General features: G+C 43.3%; 1 protein-coding gene across 3 annotated transcripts; it reads right to left on the reverse strand.

The window, feature by feature from the left end:
* Nucleotides 1-5,576: 5,576 nt before the first annotated feature.
* Nucleotides 5,577-21,027, reverse strand: LOC102457077 (uncharacterized). 3 transcript variants are annotated; one of them, XM_025177969.3, is made up of 4 exons: nucleotides 20,513-21,027; nucleotides 11,335-11,454; nucleotides 9,436-9,542; nucleotides 5,577-6,554 (listed from the first exon to the last, which is right to left on the reverse strand). In XM_025177969.3, the coding sequence occupies exons 1-3, from the start codon at nucleotides 20,919-20,921 to the stop codon at nucleotides 9,439-9,441; spliced, it is 633 nt and encodes a 210-aa protein (XP_025033754.2). In that variant the 5' UTR covers nucleotides 20,922-21,027; the 3' UTR covers nucleotides 5,577-6,554; nucleotides 9,436-9,438. The 3 variants fall into 3 exon arrangements, with proteins under 3 accessions (XP_025033754.2, XP_006136084.2, XP_006136083.2); XM_006136022.5 differs by lacking the exon at nucleotides 9,436-9,542 and having other exon boundaries at nucleotides 20,513-21,021; XM_006136021.5 differs by lacking the exon at nucleotides 9,436-9,542 and having other exon boundaries at nucleotides 5,577-6,557; nucleotides 20,513-21,021.
* Between the last annotated feature and the right edge of the window lie 478 nt (nucleotides 21,028-21,505).

The following is a 21,505-nucleotide window of genomic DNA, read 5'->3' on the forward strand; positions in this document are numbered from 1 at the left end:
TTTATAAGCAGCATAACCTAAGCTAGTCTTTGAGCCTATGGGGGCAAAGTCTCATCTGGCATAAATCAGCTAGCTCTATTCAGCCCCATTGGCTTTAGAGAGATAGGCCATTTTGCAACTGTTGAAGATCCGGTGCTAAATTTCTGAAAGTTAATTTCTTGGAGTCAACCACCGAGAAAGTCTCTTCTCTCAGCTCAGAGGCAATTTTATCCCTTTATAATGTAATTAGCATTATCCTAAATTCTTACTACGGATGAATTAGCTTTTACGTGTCATGAAACTACCTGCTAGTCTTTATTAGTCCTTTAGGGGATTTCAAAGAATCAGTTAAAGGTAACTTTTTTCCTCCTTGTCCAACCGTATTATCAACAATAAATAACGTAAGCAAGGCCTGTGGCTATGTAATATCAAATGCCCCACAAGGATATTTGTCAGTAAATGATAAATAATTTTGTGTTAAATAAATTGCAAATGCAAGTAGTTCATAGCGCATACATGATACGGCCAAGGTTTCAACATAAGAACATACGAATGGCCATATTGGATCAACCCAATGGTCCATCTCGCCTGGTCTCCTATATTCTAGCAGTGGCCAAAGACAGGTGCTTTTGAGGGAATGAACTGACCAGACAATCATCAAGTGATCCATCCCATTGTTTACTTCTGGGTTCTGGCAGACTGAGGGTAAGGACACCCAGATGACAATGTTGCATCCCTGACCATCTTGGATAAGAGCCATTGATAGTCCTATCTTCCAGGAACTTATCGAAATCTTTTTTGAATCCTGAGAGTTATGACCTTCACAACATCCCCTGCCTGCCTGCTCACTTGGTGTGCTGGCAGGCAAGATGGTGGAGTCCCCGCCCTGCTGGCCATTCCCTTGGTGGTGCGCTGGCTCCAGTGGATACTGCAGGATAGCTGTCCCTTGCGGGCTCACTCCCCACCATGGCCACTCTCATATCTTGTCCCTTTGAGCAGCAGCCCACCCCTTTGTATGTTGTGGAAAACTGTCCTTTTCCTGAGGTTGTCAAGTTGCCCTGACATAATCAAATCCTGACCTTGCTATAAGTTAGGAGAAGAGGAATCTGCCTATCAAATTTGGTGGCCCTAGCTCTTACTGTTTAAGAGGAGTTCTTGAACAAATGGACTCACAGACAGACAGACACACTAGGGGTGTGTCTAGACTACATGGCTCCATCGACAGAGCCATGTAGATGAGTTTACTCGTCAAAAGGAAATGAAGTGGAGATTTAAATAATCACCACTTCATTTACATCAAAATGGCCACCGCGCTGTGCCGATTAGCTGATTGTCGGCACAGCACGATAGTCTAGATGGGGATCAGCCGACCTCAGATCCCTTTGTCGTCAGATTCTTTATGCCTCATGAAACATGAAACGAGGCATAAAGAATCTGACAACAAAAGGATCTGGAGTCAGCTGATCTCCATCTAGACTACCGGGCTGTGCTGACAATCAGCTGATCGGCACAGCGCGGAGGCCATTTTTATGTAAATGAAGCGGCGATTATTTAAATCTCCACTTCATTTCCTTTTGCCGAGTACACTCATCTACATGGCTCCGTCGACAGAGCCATGTAGTCTAGACACACCCTAAAATGTATAGATGAAGAGAGATTAAACAACAAGGATTTCAGTACAGATTCCTGGGGGACACCATTATTTACCTCTCTCTATTCTGGAAACTGACCATTTACTTCTACCTTTTGTTTTCTGCCTTTTAACCAGTTACTAATCCATGCTGGGAACTTCCTTTTTCTCCCATGACTGCTCACTTTGCTGGAGAGCCCTTGGCGAAGGACCTCATCAAAGGCTTTCTGAAAGTCTAAGTACACTATATCATCTAGATCACCCTTGTCTATGTGTTTGTTGACCCCCTAAAAAATCTTACCGATTGGTGAGGCATGATTTTCCTGTATAAAAGCCATGTGGACTCTTCCCCAACAAATCATGGTCATCTATGTGTCTGATCCTTCTGTTATTTACTATCATTTAAACCAATTTACCTGGTACCAAAGTTAGACATACTGGCCAGTAATGATCCCGGATTACCTATGAGGAGTCTTTTTAAAAATCAGCATGAAATTAGCTATCCTCTAGTTACCTGTACAGAAGTTGATTTAAGTGACCACCATACTTAGCAATTTCATGTTTGAGTCCCTTCAGAACTCTTGGGTATATGTCATCTGGTCCTAGTGACTTAATACTGTTTAATTTGTCAGTTTGTTCCAAAACTTTCTATGTTGACACCTCAATCTGGGACAACTTCTCAGATTTGTCTCCTTAAAATAAAGGTTCAAGTGCGGGAATCTCCCTCACATCCTTTGCAAGTGAAATCCTGATACAAAGAATTAATTCAGCTTCTTTGCAATGGCCATATCTTCTTTGAGAGCTCCTTTAGCACAATGATTGTCCAGTGGCTCCACCGACAGCTTGGGTGGCTGCCTGTTTCTGATATACTTAATAATTTTTTGTTATTTTTGAAACTTTGACTAGTTGCTCTTCAAAGTCTTTCTTGGCATGCCTCAGTATACCTTTCCACTAGACTTGTCAGAGTCTATTCTCTTTGCCATAGGGGCTGGCTTTTGTTGTTGCCGATGGGTATTTTTGAAGAGTTGTGTACCGTTGAGGGGGTCTGTGCCAGTTTTGGGGGAAGCTATTTTCAGAATATTTATGCATTTTTTTATATTCTAGTTATTGAATATATGCCTATCACTGGTATCATCACCATTTTAATAATGATTACATTGGTATGAACTACCTAATGAGGTTAGTATGAATTATGGTATATTGAAATCATTGCACTCACCTACAAGCTGTCTTCACTAACGTCCCGGTGTGAAGCCATTGCATCTCACTGTAGCTTTCTGGATGAAACTGTCAGCAATTTTATGCACATCAAGTTCCGTGGTATGGTCTCAAAGCACATTCAGTTGTGTCTGTCCCATTGATGACTGGAGAAAATTTTTAAGTTTTCTGAAGCTAGGGGATGAGTGTTCCACAGTTGAAGATGCTACAGGCATGAAGGATTTTATAAATTTGCAGTACTATGGAAGCATGATCTCAAATGCCCAGGATCTCTTTCTTGATGGGCAACAGCTCATTGACACCCCATCGCTTTGTATGCATAGTTGGGATTATATTTTGCCAGGTGCATTGCTTTGCATTTAACATTGAATTTCATCTGCCATTTTGTTGCCAAATCACACAATTTTGTGGGCTCCCTTTGTAACTCTTCCCAAGTCACCTTTGGACTTAATTGTCCTGAGTAATTTTGTCTCATCTACAAATTTTGCCACCTCACTGTTTGCTCATTTCTGGATCACTTAGGAGAACAAAAGAACATAAGAACAGCCATACTGGGTCAGACCAAAGGTCCATCTAGCCCAGTATCCTGTCAGCTGACAGTAGCCAATACCAGATGCCCCAGATGGAGGGATCACAACAGGTAATCCTCACACGATCCCTCCCCTGTCTCCCAGTTCCAGAGAAACAGAGGCTAGGGACACTATTCCAACCCATCCTGGCTAATAGCCATTGATAGATCTAACCTCCATGAATCTATCTAGCTCTTTTTTGAACCCTGTTAAAGTTCTAGCCTTGACCGCATCCTCCGGCAAGGAGTTCCACAGGTTGACTATTTTGCTGAGTGAAGAAAAACTTTCTTTTGTTTGTTTTAAAACTGCTGCCTATTTATTTCATTTGCTGACCCCCTAGTTCTTATACTGTAGGAATAAGTAAATAACTTTTCCTTATTCACTTTTCCCACACGAGCCATGATTTTATAGACCTCTATCATATTCCCCCATAAGTCTCCTCTTATGTTAAAGAGCACTGGTCCCAGTACAGATTCCAGGGAATCCCATTATTTACCTCTCTCCATTCTGAAAACAGACCATTTGTTCCTGCCCTTTGTTTCCTATCTGGTAACTGGAGTGCCTGGCAATGCTTTCAGGATCATCTAACAATCCTTAAACCTTTTGTTATCTTCGTCATCCTGCCTCTGTTTATAGATGAACTCACTACTCCAAGGACAGAAGCTAGAAGCAGCCCAGAAGGTATCACATTGCATACTCCACCTGGGGTTAGCGTGTGCAGTGTAAGTAAACCTCAGGTACAAAACTTGGGGGAGAGGGGAAAAGAACCATTCCATGAGGAGTAATGGTAGTTCGAACTAGGAAGCCTAGTTCGAACTACCTAGTTCGTGCCCCGTGTAGTCGCGCTGCACGGGGTTCGAACCAGCGGGGTTTTAAAAATGGCGGCTCCCCGCTTATGCAAATGAAGCCCGGGAAATTCAAATCCCGGGCTTCATTTGCAAGTGCGGTATGCCTACATTACCCCGCTAGTTCGAACTAGCGGGGTAGTGTAGACATACCCTAAGTGCTCTTGCTATGAAAAAGAAAACCCACCCTTTTGTCTGGGAAATATTTTTCCAGGGTTACTCAGGAAAAGTGGGTGTATTTACAGCTTGTGCATGTGAAATGAATGGGCATATTGCTAGTGAGTTCAATGGGAGAAAGTTCCGGGCTTTACTGCTCAGGTCGATTGTCAATTCCATGGTCAGTTCTTGAATTTGAGGTTTTATTTGCCTTGGGACTGAGCATTTGTTGCCCGGCTGCATTTTCATTAGAGCAGGCTGGAAAATGGTATCTTTGGGGGAACTGGGAGAGGGGATTGTTTTCCAGGAAAAGTTCTCAAAACTTTTTGAATTTTTGTCAGTGTTCTGACCAGAACAAAAGAAAAGAAAAATCCACCCAGAAAAAAAAATCAAAAAACAAAACAAAAAAACCCCAAACATTGAATAAAAGGAAAGGTATTCATTTTCACACCTAAAATGAAATTGTGTTTTTGTTTTTTAATTGTTACACTTTATCCTTTTCTTTTATCTCCCTTTTTTCATATTTCTATTTTTTGGGGAAGGGTCTAAAAACCTGAAAGTGACCTACACCATGATGCCCTCCCTCCAACTGGTTATTTTTTCTGAAGCAAATGTTTTCATGGCACATTCTCTCTGTCTCTCTCTCTCTCACACATACACACACACTCACACTCACTCATCACACACACACACACACACTGAAAGATGTTTTTTGAGGAATGGAGGAAAGAATTTTTTGTGAAAAAACATTTGCTTAAGAAAAAAGAGCGTTTTAATTGATCAAGTTTGCTCTGCTCTGTCTTTTGTGTATATATTTTGGTCTGGTAAAAATAGGTTGTTCTTTGCCTTTTAAGTGGTATACTAAAGCCTGCTGGCTTTAACAGTGAACTATGTCAATGTTGTTTCAAAATAGCTTTAATGATTTAAGTGGCTGACTACCACTGAAATAGAAGGGAGTTGGGCATTCAAATCTCTTAGATAGCGTTGAAAAACTCCACATACATCTTCTGCATTACTTTGATGTAGCTAATTTGTATTAAAACATTTTTGGGGAATGTATATCATGACTGAGTTTCAAAATGGAATTGCCTTATAGCACTAATTTTATAAATGTGTAGTCCCTTTTATCTGAAAGGATAATAAACCATTATAAACAAATTCTAAGCCATCATAATGTGCTTAAGCAAACAAAATTTCATTGAGGCCAACAGGTAGTTTGTCCAAATAAGGAATTTAAATCAGACTGTACATACCACTGTGAATATAAATAGGTATCGTTCACCCATCTTTGAAATAGCAGCCATTTAAAAGTGCGCATCAATGATATACAACAGTTCAGCAGGGAAAATAAAGAATACACTTATCCATCTGAACCATACAAAGAATTTCTGAACAAAATGTTATTGCTCACCAGAGGCTGGTTAAAAAAGTTCCATTGAAACTGTTTCTCAACTGCAAATTTGAGAATTAAGTGAATTATTTAAAATGTCTGCTTTCCACAGAAAATTTTTACTTTTTGGTGAAAAACAGATTGCCTGAAGATCAAACATCTTTGGCTAGAAACCAAAACTTTCAATTCAGAAATATTAAAACATTTCATTTCAATACCTTTAATCAAAACAAAACCTTTTTTGACATTGTTGAATTAAAACGTTAAGTTTCGGCTTCGTTTGACATCTAACTGCGGTTCTTTTCTGTAGGCTGGGACTGGACTACATTTCACATGTGCAATGGTTACTCTGAATTGCAATTTGAGAGATGAAAGACCAACATTTTGTCCATCGATTCAGCCAGCTCATGACACAGTGTACATTGAAAGCTTAACATTCAGAAGCCTTTCCAAAAAGTTTTCCATTAGTCCCTTTCAGCTTAGATCATTTATCCCGGTACAATTTCAACATCTCACCCGTGCTCTCGGTTACAAATATGATTTGAAAGTACATTACAGACCTGCAATACAATTAGGAGAATAGTCTTCCATCCAGATCTAATTCACAATGATGTCTCATTGTCTTATGAATGAGTTTGGAGCTATCATTCAGCACTTAATTCTAGCAGGTCAGGAATCAATCAGTTCTTTTCCCAGTTGCTCCATGCTGTGGCTCTTTTTCATTGTGGCATTTTTAACATGTTGAGTCATTCCACAAGTTTCCTTCCCTGCTGAAATAAATATATTTGGGGAGCTTATCTCTTTATTCAGCATTGAACAATTTCATTCATTCTGATTTCATTCTAATGGTCCCTTTCAGACTCAAATGGTTTCCCTTCCATATCACATCCTCACTGTTTGTACACAGCCACCGGTGAGTATGCACAGACAAAAGTAGAGAGACATTCATTTCTGTTTCAGAATGTTGAAAAAGCTACCAGAGGAGAAGCTGTTATGGATTTGGTTTTAACAAATAGGGAGGAACTAGTTGAGAACTTGAAAGTGGAAGACAGTATAGGGGACAGTGATCATGAAATAATAGAGTTCATGATCTTAAGGAAAGGTAGAAGGGAGACCAGCACAATTGAGGTAATGGATTTCAGGAAGGCAGATTTTGATAAGCTCAGAGAACTTGTAGGTAAGGTCCCATGGGAAGCAAGACTGAAGGGAAAAACAACTGAGGAGAGTTGGAAGTATTTCAAAGGGACGTTGTTAAGGAAAGATAGAAAATATGGCAAAAGACCAGCTTGGCTTAACAAGGAGATCTTGCATGATCTCAAAATAAAAAAGGAGTCATATAAAAAATGGAAACTAGGACAAATAACAAAGGATGAATATAGGCAAGCAACACGGGAATGCAGGGGCAAGATTAGAAAGGCAAAGGCACAAAATGAGATCAAACTAGCTACAGGCATAAAGGGAAACAAGAAGACCTTTTATAAATACATTAAAAGCAAGAGGAAGACCAAGGACAGGGTAGGCCCACTGCTTAGTGAGGAGGGAGAAGCAGTAACAGGAAACTTGGAAATGGCAGAGATGCTCAATGACTTCTTTGTTTCGGTCTTCACCGAGAAGTCTGGAGGTGTGCCTAACGTAGTGAATACAAGCAGAGAGAGGGTAAGTTTAGAAGATAGGATACACAAAGAACAAGTTAAAAATCACTTAGGAAAGTTAGATGTCAGCAAGTCACCAGGTCCTGATGAAATTCATCCCAGGATACTCAAGGAGCTGATAGAGGAGGTATCTGAGCCTTTAGCTATGATCTTTGAAAAATCATGAAAGACAGGGGAGATTCCAGAAGACTGGAAAAGGGCAAATATTGTGCCCATCTATAAAAAGGGGAATAAGAACAACCCAGGAAACTACAGACCGGTCAGTTTAACGTCTGTCCCAGGGAAGATAATGGAGCAGGTAATTAAGGAAATCATATGCAAACACTTGGAAGGTAATAAAGTGATAGGGAATAGCCAGCATGGGTTTGTGAAGAACAAGTCATGCCAAACTAATCTGATAGCTTTCTTTGATAGGATAACGAGTCTTGTGGATAAGGGAGAAGCGGTGGATGTCATATACCTAGACTTTAGTAAGGCATTTGATACGGTCTCGCATGATATTCTTATTGATAAACTAGGCAAATATAACTTAGATAGGGCCACGATAAGGTGGGTGCATAATTGGCTAGATAACCGTAGTCAGAGAGTTGTTGTTAACGGTGCTAAATCCTGCTGGAAAGGGATAACAAGTGGAGTTCCTCAAGGGTCTGTTTTGGGACCCGTACTGTTCAATATCTTCATCAATGATGTAGATATTGGGATAGAGAGTACGCTTATTAAGTTTGCAGATGATACCAAACTGGGTGGGGTTGCAACTTCTTTGGAGGATAGGGACATAATTCAAAATGACCTTAGCAAGTTAGGGAAATGGTCAGAGGTAAACAGGATGAGGTTTAATAAAGAGAAATGCAAAGTGCTCCACTTAGGAAGGAACAATCAGTTCCATACATACAAGATGGGAAGCGACTGTCTAGGAAGGAGCATGGCGGAAAGGGATCTAGGGGTCATAGTGGACCACAAGTTGAATATGAGTCAACAGTGTGATGCTGTTGCAAAAAAAGCAAATATGATTCTAGGTTGTATCAACAGGTGTGTTGTAAGCAAAACTCGTGAAGTCATTCTGCCGCTCTACTCTGCACTAGTTAGGCCTCAGCTGGAGTACTGTGTCCAGTTCTGGGTGCCACATTTCAAGAAAGATGTGGAGAAATTGGAAAGGGTACAGAGAAGAGCGACAAGAATGATTAAAGGTTTAGAGAACATGACCTGTGAAGCCAGGCTTCATGAACTGGGCTTGTTTAGTTTGGAAAAAAGAAGATTAAGGGGGGACATGATAGCGGTTTTCAAATATCTAAAAGGGTGTCACAAGGAGGAAGGAGAAAATTTGTTCCTCTTGGTTACTGAGGACAGGACAAGGAGTAATGGGCTTAAAGTGCAGCAGGGGAGGTTTAGATTGGACATTAGGAAAAAATTCCTAACTGTCAGGGTGGTCAAATATTGGAATAAATTGCCAAGGGAGGTGGTGGAATCTCCCTCTCTGGAGATATTTAAGAACAGGTTAGATAGACATCTGTCAGGGATGGTGTAGACGGAGCTTGGTCCTGCCTTGAGGGCGGGGGGCTGGACTCGATGACCTCTCGAGGTCCCTTCCAGTCCTATTATTCTATGATTCTATGATTCTGATTTATTTCCATTTCTAATAATCCTTTCAAAATGCACCTATGCCAAGTTAACTTCAGTGGGACTTCAATCAGGCTCTAGGGCCCAGGTCTGAAAAGGTGGTTAGGTGCCTAACTCCCCTAGAAATCTGTGGGATTGCCTGAATACCTCCGAGGTGCTTTTGTGGGCACCGGAAATCAAAGCACAAATCCAGTTCTGAATTTTGCCAACAGCCCCTATTTCCAAAGGGTTGAAAGTAGCCTCAGGTCTGAAGTCCCCAGATTTTGGGATGACCCTGGTTTTTGAAGTTTGGGGCAGTGGCTGCTTGGAAGTGTGATGTGAATGGAGACTAGCTAGCTCTGTCAGGCTGGATGTATCTGGGATGCAGAGGTTGTCTGACCTGTCAGTTTTTGGATTTCTTCGGGCTAGTAAGTAACTGCAGGCTTTTCTTCTTTGCAAAAGTCACTGCATAGTTCACAGGGAGGAAGAGAAGTGCCATAAGGAAAGCTGCAAAGATAAGAATGCAACCGTGGACACGCTGCTGCTTTTAAACACTAGCTCAAGCAGACCCAGCATAGGTGCATCAATGTGAGCTCGGAATAACATCTGGAATAACATTTCAGATGTAGACATTCCCTTACTGCATAGCAGACGTGCAGGAGAGAACTGCACCCTAGCTTGCTACAAATTAAGTATTAGCCCAGGCCAATACTCTCATCATTTTCTATTTAGTCAAATGTATGAAAAAAAAAACAGAGGAAAACTCTTCCCCAGATAAAGACCCGATCCTTTAAGATATGAAGACTCTCAAAAATTGTTATGCCTTGTTCTTCACCCCCATTGGCTTAAATGTCAACCACCATGACAGCCATGGGAACCAAAGGTGCTCAGCACCTCAGAGAATTTTGCCCCTCACATCACAACTGGGGCTGGGTGACATTTTATCGTGAATAGTTTATTGACTGAAAAATGAAGTGTCAGGTTGACCAAACTTGTTCATAAATTTGGGTCAAATTCAGAGAAGAGTTTTGACTTTAAAAAAGCCCTATGGGGGTAAAAAAAAAGTATCAAAAAAAGTGATTTGTTAAAAAAATAGATATTTTCAAATCAAAATGCTACCATTTTGTTTGGAAATGTAACAGGAATTAACTTTTTAAAAGGGTGGCACCCAAGAATTAAATGAAACGTTTCATTCAAGCTGAACCGATTTCTCTCCCCACAGCCTAGTTTGGTCACTGAACAGGAAAATTGATTGTTTGCTGTTTTCTAGTGACAGTAAGGCCCTGCTTAGAAAAGAATATATGTGTGAATTTAAATATGTTTTTAAAGGTAATTTTTGTCAACCATGGTGACAGGTGGAGTGTAAAGTTGAGTAGGAACAGCTACCATATTTTTAAAGGTATTGAGCCCTGTCATTGGAGGTGTGGAGTGATGTTTAAAAACCATCTTTCTTAAAACAAATAGGCTGTGTCTAGACTGGCCAGTTTTTCCGGAAAATCAGCCGCTTTTCCAGAAAAACTTGCCAGCTGTCTACACTGGCCGCTTGAATTTCCACAAAAGCACTGACTTCCTACTGTCTGAAATCAGTGCTTTTTGCGGAAATACTATGCTGCTCCCATTCGGGCAAAAGTCCTTTTGTGCAAAACTTTTGCGCAAAAGGGCCAGTGTAGACAGCAGAGATTTGTTTTCCGCAAAAAAGCCCCGATTGTGAAAATGGCGATCAGGGCTTTTTTGCGGAAAAGCTCGTCTAGATTGGCCACGGACGCTTTTCTGCAAAAAGTGCTTTTGCGGAAAAGCGTCCGTGCCAATCTAGACGCTCTGTTCCGAAAATGCTTTTAACGGAAAACTTTTCCATTAAAAGCATTTCTGGAAAATCATGCCAGTCTAGAAGTAGCCATAGGCTTACACATTTTTTCCAATACTTTTCCCCCTGGGCTCGTCTACACTGGCCCCTTTTCCGGAAGGGGCATGTAAATTTCACCAGTCGTCGTAGGGAAATCCGCGGGGGATTTAAATATCCCCCGCGGCATTTAAATAAAAATGTCCGCCGCTTTTTTCCGGCTTTTAGAAAAGCCGGAAAAGAGCGTCTACACTGGCCCCGATCCTCCGGAAAAAGCGCCCTTTTCCGGAGGGTCTTATTCCTACTTTGAATCCCCCGCGGATTTCCCTACGACGACTGGTGAAATTTACATGCCCCTTCCGGAAAAGGGGCCAGTGTAGACGTAGCCCCTGTGTCTAGAAAGGGATTAAGAAGGAGCAACATATTCAAATGTGCTCAACTGTCTAATGTTTATCCTACCTGGAGTGATGCAAACATTCTTCCATATACAAGTCGTTTTTTCCTCAGATAATTTGTTTGTTTCTGGCTCCTGTTCTTCCCACATCAGGACTGAAGGCTTCTTCATCAGCCCATACATGCCTGTCAAAATGACATGAGATGACTTATGTTAACTTTTAAAATTAATTGTCATGTTATTTCATAGTGTTGCTCCGCACACAAATGAAGGTGACAGATATTCTGTTTCAAAAGGAACATTGCCAATATTAGCCACATTTATATTAAAAAATCTAGGGCAAATCTGAGCCATATAACCCTTAACTACTCTGATATACAATTAGACATGGATCCAAGCTGGCAGACAGATTTGTCTAAAGTTCTCATATTACATACTTCATATTAGAACTGACTGAAGGTTGATGAAAATGTCTGGCAAAAATTGTAGATACCTTTACTGAAAATGTTTCATCAACATTTCAAACTTTTCCTTTTAAAAGATGTAGCCAAAGAAGTCAATGAAAAAAAATGATGGAAATCTTCAAATAATTTGCATGAAAATGTTTTGAATTCAGAAAGGTTCAACCAGCTCAATGCAACATATTTCCAATGTTGCATGAAATAAATTGTGAAAAAGTGTGCTGCAAAGTCCAGGGTATTCCCCTACCCCTGTATCCCATCTCTGCAGAGCAGGGGTCAGGAAGAGGAAGACACGCAGTTTTGGAGTTGCTCCAATCTGAATTGTAGATGGTAAAAATGACTCAGAGGAGGGCAGGGCGGAGGAGAAGGGGAGACAACAGAGCAGGGCAGATTTCCTTAAAGAGACAGCATGTGCCTTCTCTTAGAAACTTACGCAGCAGCAGCCAGCACTCACACAGACTGTGTCACTGTGACATACCCCCAGTCTGTGCCACACTGTCTCTGTGCCACACACACAGTCACTGTCGCATACACACTGCCTCACACACTCAGTCTGTGTCACAAAGTCTCTCTCACACACACAGCATCTCTTTCACACTCACATGTTCTCTTTGTCTCTCTCTGTAGCCCCCAGCCCCACCCGTTCTGCCTGAAGCCCCGCCCCTTCTGGGAGGCCCAGAGCTGTCCCAGGACCACATATCAAAATTTGTGAAGTGGCCCCCCTGTGAAAATTATTGCCCACTCCTGGTCTACACACTGGCTGGGAGGTGTAATTCCCAGTGCGGGCAGACATATGAGCTAGTTCTGCTCAAGCTAGTCCACTGAATATAGCAGTGTGGCCATGGCAGGACAGGCTGAGGCAATCGCCCCCAACCTCCTGGGTATGTATATGGGTGGTCAATCGGTGCCACTGTGGCCACACTAGTATTTCTAGCATACTAGCTGAAGTGGAGCTCACGTGTATATATCTGCCCTCGCTGGGAATTACAGCTCCCTGCTGCTGTATCAGCAATACCCATTACACTCAGAAACATCATTGATGCTCTTTGTAGCACTGGTTTTCTGTCTTTGAAATGGAATGTAGGGAAGCATTGGTCTCTAAGCATGGGACTCGATCCATTTAAAAGTCATATTTCTGTTTAGACCCTTTTTCCCCCACTGTTGTCATGAGTATTATCTGAGATCTCTGTTAGTGAATGAAGCTGAATTCGCAGGAGAGGGGATGTGTCTCTGCGGTTATTTTAGTTCATTTACTTTTGTGCATTAAAGCAGCATTCTGCATGCAGTCAGCTGAGCTGGTCAGGAATCGTCCGTCCATGTTTGCTTGGTCATTGTTTTTTTGACAGAAAATATCAAAACTGAAATTGAGATGGAAATTTTCCAATTTTTGATCCATTCGAATAGTCAGTTTCACTCTGGTCATTTAATAGTGAGTTCCCTCAATTCTTTATGCAAATATTTTACATGGCAACAGAAGAGAAAACCTTTATTTTAAATGTGAATGTAAAGCCACAAATATTGGCAGTGTGGCAAAGGGGCAGGTATATTACTTGCCCCCAGTTTTAGCTCTACTTTGACTACATATGTTTCAATTAATTTGATTATACTATTTAATTACATTTCAATTAATTTCTAAGAGCGTGGGGGGTATCTGGACTTTTAGCAATCATAGTGCACTATTAATGAAAAAGGACCTTTTAGTTGCATAACAAAACTCTCTGGGCCATATGATCCATTACCATGCCTTTAAGAATTAAGTGGTATTTGACGGGTGCAGACGTCTTTTCTTGGCCCTCTGTATAGCGGAGAATTTTGTCCCATTTGAATAGACATGTGCTTATGAAGAAGGGTATGACATTTGTGCAGGAACAAACGTGCTTGCCAATTCATTATTTACAATTGGATAATCACCATTATGTATTAATGAATTCCTTTGTGTAAAGCATTTAATCCGTCCAGTAAGGGTTCTGGAACACCACCACATGATCTAGGTGATCTGCTTTGATCAAATAACCAAAATGAAGAGCCTTCAAACAGCTCCTAGGTTAAATTATTTGGCCAGACTATTCTTTGAATATCTCTGAATAACAAATGCAGTCACTGCTGTCAGGATGAGTTGTTCATGAATGGAAAAAAGGCTCAGTCTTTGGGATAATTCATTCACAATGAAAATAATCCAACCAGCTACAGGTGGGAGTAAAATCTAGGAAGTTTATTATTTTGCCTTTCCTTTTGCCATTGATGAAACTCACTATTTTTCATAGGCAAAACTTTCTGCCTCCTGATGCAAGCAGTGACTCAGCCTTTCAGCAGGTATAAACCAGCATCATGTATTGAGGTCAGTGGTGCTCAGACAGTTTACACAAGCTGAAGATACGTCTCTGGCCTGGTATCTTTAAGAACTGCAATGCCACATACTGGACCTCTGAGGCAATTCCTCGCGTGACTTTTCTAGGGAAACCGAGGAACAATTTCACTCCAACAGTGAGGAATTGAGTTGACTGCAGGCCAGGCCTAATCTGATGTTCTGCAGTTACTAGAATTCTGAAGGAGAATGAACAGTCTGAGAGGAGAAGCGAGCTATCCTAGAACACAGACTTTATGTACAAATCACTGCAAAATGCACACACACGCACAGGGCCGGACCGAGCCATTCTGGCGCCCCAGGCAGACAGTTTGGGGGAGGGCACTTGCGTGGCCCCGCCCCCATGCCAGCATGAGGGGGAGGGTGCATGTGCGGCCCTGCCCCCACCCAGTGCGTGAGGGAGGGCACATAGAGCTGGCAGGGGAAGGATGCAGGTTCCCAGCCTGCCCAGTCTGGCTACCGCCGCTGGCGTACAGCCCGGGGCCACCCGGGGCAGACCGATCCTGGCCATGCAGGGCTGGGAAGGGCGCTGCTGGCCGGTGCTACTGGGGTTAACGTGGCCCCCACCCCAGGCAGTTGCTGCAGGGTGGCTGCTGGGAGCTGCTGCAGCCCGCGATCCGGGAGCCGGGCACGCAGCGCCTGATGGCAACTATAAGGGGCACTGTGTGCCCCTTACAGCTGTCATCAGCCCCCCCCCATAGGTTGGCGCCCCGGGCAGCTGCCCGGCTAGCCCATGCCTTAATCCAGCCCTGCGCACACACACACACACACACACACAGCCCTGCTGGAGTCAATGGAGCCATGTGTATCTGCCCACAGAAGCTTACGGCAGGATCAGGGTCCAAGTTCCCATCTTCTGAGTGACATGGACCAGCACGGATGCAGGACACTTGTGCTCACGTCTGCACTGGGTGCTGTGCCATTCATGCTGCAGGACAGGGTATTGGACCAGACAGCCTGGTATTTGCGGCATGTGTCCGGTAAAAAAACAGAATATCAGACATGTAAAATGTCCAGTACTTTCTGTTTTTCTCGGATGGAAGGTCACTTGGGACATTCTTTCCCCACTGTGTCTGGCGGGTGCAAGGGGAGTGTGGGAGTGTGTGGAGATTTAAAAGGGCCATGACTCTTTTGTGTGTGTGTGTGTGTGTGTGTGTGTGTGTGTGTGTGTGTGTGTGTAGTTTTTGTTTGTTTGCTTGTTTGTTTTGCGCAACCAATTTTTTCCCCACCATATTCAGTATTTTTTGTGAAACTATCTTGCAACTCTGAGCTTTAAAATCTGACCCGTCTGGGACTGGGTGAGCTGAAAGCATCGCTCATCCTGTAGGCTGTTAAAATCCTCTGAGAAATCCGAGACCTCTGAGCCTGTCAGCTGAGAGGCCTTGCTGGAGAGCTGCTGCCTCTGGAATTTGCTCCACTTGGCAAAAGTGAGGCCCAGGTGACCTTGAGGGCAGGATGCAACAAGTCCTGCTTTGCACTGCGCAGCTGACTAACCCTTTGGGCCTTGCTCCCTAATTCCTGTGTTTAGGAGGGTGTGATGAGGTGGGGACTGCATTGGCTCCGCTCGCTTTGTTGTGTTGCATGTGATTTCTGCTGTCCTGTAGTGGCCTGGTGTGCGTATCTCAGTTTCCCTGAGCACTGCACCAATACCTAGATGGGGATGGGAATTTTGGGTGTGACGCACTGAGGGAGGCTGCTCCAGCCCCAGCATGTACACAATGGCCAAGGCGTTCTGTAAGCGGAGCCTGGGAAAGGGGGTGCAACCAGGTGACACCTTTTGCCCCGGGGAAGCTGGACAAAGGAGGCGGTAGTGCTGCCTGCAGGGCTGGGGCGGGTTGCTGAGTGTGTGAGTGAGTCTCAGCTGGCTTAGGATACAAGGAGGGGGCTGAGGGCCTTGGCTCTGGTTCCCCTTCTCCCCAAGATGGATGGCGCTGGCTGCTTCTGGTGTTTGTACTGACAAGTCTGTTCTACGCTGTGTCTCTGTGGAGTAATAAACCTTCTGCTCTACCTGTTGGCTGAGAGGTGTGGATGGGGGTGTGGGGCCCAGGGACTCCCCACAGCCTGGTGACAGAGGGTGGCTAGGTGCCATGGTGAAAAGCACTAGAGGAATTAATCAGGCTGATTGGCAAGAGCTGTGTTCTGTTTTGCCCATCTCTTTTCTGGGGTAGAGGAGGGGCTGCTTCACATGCATAAGGATCTCCCCAGTTCTTCCTTGTTTTCTGGTGCTCCCCACAAGCATTGAAAGACCTCAACAAGGCATAGCAGTCCCAGGCAGTTTGTCCAGGCGGCAGCACACACATGGTTAACAGCAGTCCCTCTAGCAACTGGACCCCAGATCCATTCATGCAACGTCAGCAGCTCTTGCAGCATTGGATGGTTTTCTTAGGGTGCGTCTACACAGCTGCCTTATTTCGGAATCACGGCCATGACTCCGAAATAACAATGCAAGCGTCTACACGGCAATTCCGTTATTTCAAAATGAATTCTAAACAGACGGCTTATTCCGACTTCTGTAAACTTCATTCCGCGAGGAATAACGCCTCTTCTGAAATGGCTATTTCGAAATAGCGGTAGCATGGATGCTCCACTGTAGTTATTCCGAAATAGCTCCTCCCCAGGGCTATTCAGAGTAATTACTCCCTATTGCTTCCTGGGGCTCTGAATCGAGGTAGCATGTCCACATTGCAGGAATCTGCCTCGGACTAATTTTGAGGCTTCCTTATAGTGCAGAGTATTTCTTCCAGAATAGCTTATTCCGAAATAAGTGTGTAGTGTAGACGTACCCTTAGACCCCAGCTCCTGGAGGCACATGATTCTCTCTCTCTCTCTCTCTCTCTCTCTCTCTCTCTCTCTCTCTCTAAATGAAATGTAAGTTTCTAGCTCTTACGGTTTCAAAGAAAAACTTAAAATAGTGGCCTAAGGGCACCCCAAAGGGTCAAATTCTGGAATACAAATTAAAAAAGACCCAACATTTCCCATTTTTAAAAATCATGATTTTTAAACCAGTCTCATGATTTTTCAGAGGGGTAGCCATTTTAGTCTGTAACTTTAAAAACAATAAGTAGTCCTGTGGCACCTTAGAGACAAACAAAAATATATAGATAGGACCATGATCTTTCATGGGTAAAACCCACTTCGTCAGATGTTTTTTCGGCAGGTGACTCGTGTTTTTCTGCTCACCGGGGTTTGGCAAAACAGCATGCCTGTGGAGAAAGACAGGGCTGTGTAACCTGCCAGGAGCTGCATGACACATAGATGACACATGGCCTAGGCAAGAGGATCTTTCACTAGACCTGTTCCCTGCATGAGCTGGGCATTAAAGCTTGACAGAGTCATAATTTTTTGAGTCCAGAAAGGAGCACTCTGTTCACCAAATCTGATCTCCTGTACAACACAGGCCACAGAATGACTGCAGTTGCTCGACTATTCGTAAACAGTGTGTCGTCTTTGTGTGAGAGCTGCCTTTTTTCCAGCCTCAGAATGTGTCTCAGGCTGAGCTATGTATCATGCTACCCTTTTGGGGAAAAGAGCATGACTGATTTTTTCATAGGGATGAAGAAACCTATTAGCCATGTAGACTGATTATATCTTCCCCTGCATCCTAAACAAAATGGTTCCCTTATCCAACCTGTGGCATCCTACTCACCTGGAGATGATGGTAAATAGTCATACTACAGTGAAAGCTTTGTTATCTAGCACTGATGGGAAATGGGGGTTGCTGGTTAATTGAAAGTACCCAATAACAAAGCTTATTGCTCTGTCTCTGCTCCTGGGAACTGGAGGCAGGTGTGGGGGAAGGAGGTGCCTGCTGATCACGTCAGCCGGCAGTACCAGCTGTCAAAAGCCCCATAACAGGTGGCTGGACAATCAAGAGTCAGGTATGCACAGCTGAAGGTGTGGCGATATTAGGCTGGGGGCAATGCCGATTAACAAAGTATTCCGGTTAACAGAGTGCCGGATAACAAAGCTTTCACTCTATATTCACACTGCTGTCAGTAAGACTTCTAGCACAATCAACAGCTCACTAAGGCCACTGAGAATCTGTCCCAAAATATTTGTGGGCTTTAGCAATGCATATTTGGACCTGCAGCAACACCGCTGTAGATCTTAACGCATGCAGGGATTCTGGTAGGATTTATAAACACATGAGGACGCCTGCACAGACTGCAACGTGACCAAGGCATCTGGTTAATTTCATAAAATACCCGACAATTTCATGCATGCACTGAAGTTCTCTTCTACCACTATGTGAGTGTAAACGGGCCTTAAAGCAGGCATTCAAATAATTTACACTGTCATGAATGTAGGAATAGCCGGCCAGAATCAGATCCAAGGTCTATCCAGTACGTTATTCTGTCATTGACACCAGGTAATTTCTGTGGAAGCTGCAGAACCTCGGCAGTAGCCAGATCTGGGATAATCTATCCCCATATTAGATTCATGGATTCCAATAAGGGTCCGCTGTGATCAACTAGTCAACAGCCCATGGAACCTAACCAAAATAATTCCTCGATAATACCTTAATCAAAACACCCAGTCTTGATTTTAAAATGCCCACTGATAGAGAATCCATCATGACCCTTAGTAACTTATTTCAATGGCTCATTACTCGACTGTCAAAAAATGTACACCTTATTTCCAGTCTGAATTTTTCCATCTTCACCTTCTAGCCATTAGACCTTTTTTGGCTGGATGGAAGAGCCCATTATGAAATGTTTGCTCCCAAGGTAGGTATTTATAGATTGGACACAGGGTGTTTCTGAACCTTCATTAAGCTAAATAGATTGAACTCCTGGAGTCCATCGTTAGCAGGTAAGTTTTCTGATTGTTCAGTCATTGTGGTCACTCTTCTCTGAACCCTCTCCAATTTACCAACAACCTTCTTGATTTGGCGGTACCAAAACTTGTCTCCTGATTGCTGGTAGTTAAAGATTGGCATAAATCCTGAAGTCTGAGGTTTCATATCCCTTCCAAAATGTTTGTTGGTCTCACCTATTATAACCCTAGAGAATTTTTTCATTTTATTTTTTGATTTTTAAAAAGGATCCTACTTAAACCATTAGACACATGTACAACCACTTACAAAGATCATTCAAATCCAACGGGCCCGTATCAGGATGGATCCTACCCCTCAATATAACCCTTAAATTCTCCCTTTTTCTTTAAACACCCCCTCCGGCTAGACAGCACTGACAGCATGACGAAAGGAGAGACTGCACTTTTTTAGCCAAAATGTCTCAGAGGGGTAGCCGTGTGAGTCTGTAACTTTAAAAACAATGAGTATTCCTGTGGCACTTTAGAGACTAACAAAATATATACATAGTATCTTGAGCTTTTGTGGGCAAAACCCACGTCTTCAGATGAGTTCAAGTGCAGAAAAAAGACAGGGTCAGACTTTATAACACAAAAAGAAGGGAGAGGGGGAAAAAAGTACCTGTCAATTGTATTACATGCTCTCTCCCCATGTTTGGAATCTGTGGAAACCAGGCACGTCGCCTTTCCCTAGGGCACTGATCAAATCTCTTCATCTCTTGCTCATTCCTCCAGCCTATCAGCGTGACCTCTTCAGAGGTGGCCCTAGCCCTCTGTGCCCATAAGAACACTAGAATGGCCATACTGGGAGACCAAAGGTCCATCTAGCCCAGAACCCTATATTCCAACAGTGGCCAATGCCAGGTGCCCCAGAGAGAATGAACACAACAGATAATCATCAAGTGATCTGCCCCTTGTCACCCATTCCCCTACTCTGACAGAGGCTAGGGACACCATTCCTACCCATCCTGGCTAATAGCCATCGATGGACCTATCCTACATGAATTTATTTAGCTCTTTTTTGAACCCCGTTAAAGTCCTGGCCTTCACAACATCCTCTGGCAAGGAGTTCCATCGGTTGACAGTATGTGGACGCAATATTTCCTTTTGTTTTAAATCTGCTACCTATTAATTTCATTGGGTGACCCCCTAGTTCTTGTGTTATGGGAACAACGAAATAACTTTTCCTTATTCACTTTTTCCACACCAGTCATGATTTTGTAGATCTCTATCATACCTCCTTCCCTCCACCCTCACCCCCTGCTCCTTAGTCTCTTTTCTAAGCTGAAAAGCCCCATATACCCATATTTACCCAGGCCATGGAACGAAGGAGCAGAGAATCTGCCCAGCAAGAGGCCCAGTCTCTTCCATGCCTTGGGTTGCTCACACCTGGTGCTATGGAATGGCTTACAGTCCTGCTGCTAGAGAACCCTCCACCGGCATTAGCACCAGGGTTTGCCTTTTTGTGCATGAGAACTAGAAGTGAAATTGACTAGTCTATTTTCCTTAGCAGATCGAAGTAAAAAAGAGATCTGTGCTTACTGCTGCCTTCCTAGTTTGCTGGTAAATTAGGACACTCAAGCACAGTCTTGCCCTAAATATTACCTTTCAGAGACAAGTGCTTTTCTATCAAGGTTTTCAATGTCATCTTATACTCGTCCTCCGAGATATGGAGCTGTGCCATCTTCGTGTTTGGCGAACACTCCCTCTTCAGAACCTTTGCCCAGTTTCTTTCAGGTGGCCAGCATGCAGTGGTCACTCTGAAACCTGCCTCATCCAGGTTCCTGGCAAACGTCCGCCCGATGGAGCTGTTGGACATTAGAATCACAATGGCTCTTCCTTTGATGTCAATATTTCTCTCCATTTTCTTCATAATGCCTAAGGAGACCACGATCACAAAGCAGGTCAGGAATGCAATGCAGAGGCACACAAAAGCATACAGAAAGCAGGAAAGAGCCAAGGCGAGCATTAAATCAGCAGCTAGCAGGAACAATTGTCTAAAAGCGAATGCCATTGTTTCAGGAATTAGCTTGCTCCTCGCTCCGATGTTTCCTGAGAAATCTGGTCGGAATCACAGCACACAGTCATGCTGTTATGAAGCTAGTTAGCATTGCAAAACATGCAGAGGCAAGTCCCAGTTCCAGGAGAAGAATGAATCATCTGCCTGGATATAACAAGGAGTCTGATTTCCCAACCATATTCATTTCAGCAGACGCCTGAGTGGCTCATGATATTTGACATTGCTACATTGTACATTTCATGGCCTACTAGGCTGAAATCTAAGAATTCAGTTCACAGGGGAATTACAAACAAGGGTCAGTGACAGATCTTGTCAGTTTTTAAATGCTAACGTTTCAGGGGCTTGTTCTGAAATATCGTGTCAGAAAGAAATTGTGCAAGGCTCAGGCAGAATGATAAGAGTTGCAATATTCCTAATTTCTTACTGGCATGCTCCTAAATGTACCACTCTCTGTGCCTTAGCAAATCTGGCTAAAACCCAAGGGCACAGTATTGAAATTTTACCCATATGCAACCATTTTAGTTTTAGTTGTAAAATAGCCTCTGTAGAGAATATTGTGCCTCCTGTTTGCAGGGACT

The sequence above is a fragment of the Pelodiscus sinensis genome, chromosome 3, assembly GCF_052426305.1.
Source record: "Pelodiscus sinensis isolate ZL-2025 chromosome 3, ASM5242630v1, whole genome shotgun sequence".
Taxonomy (NCBI): domain Eukaryota; kingdom Metazoa; phylum Chordata; order Testudines; family Trionychidae; genus Pelodiscus; species Pelodiscus sinensis.

Coding starts and splice junctions, on each gene's coding strand:
- LOC102457077 (XM_025177969.3), bottom strand. CDS start 20,921: ATGGCATTCGCTTTTAGACAATTGTTCCTGCTAGCTGCTGATTTAATG. Junction 11,455..20,512: donor AAAGCACTTGTCTCTGAAAG/GTAATATTTAGG, acceptor TCATTTTGACAG/GCATGTATGGGCTGATGAAG. Junction 9,543..11,334: donor GAATGTTTGCATCACTCCAG/GTAGGATAAACA, acceptor TTATCTTTGCAG/CTTTCCTTATGGCACTTCTC.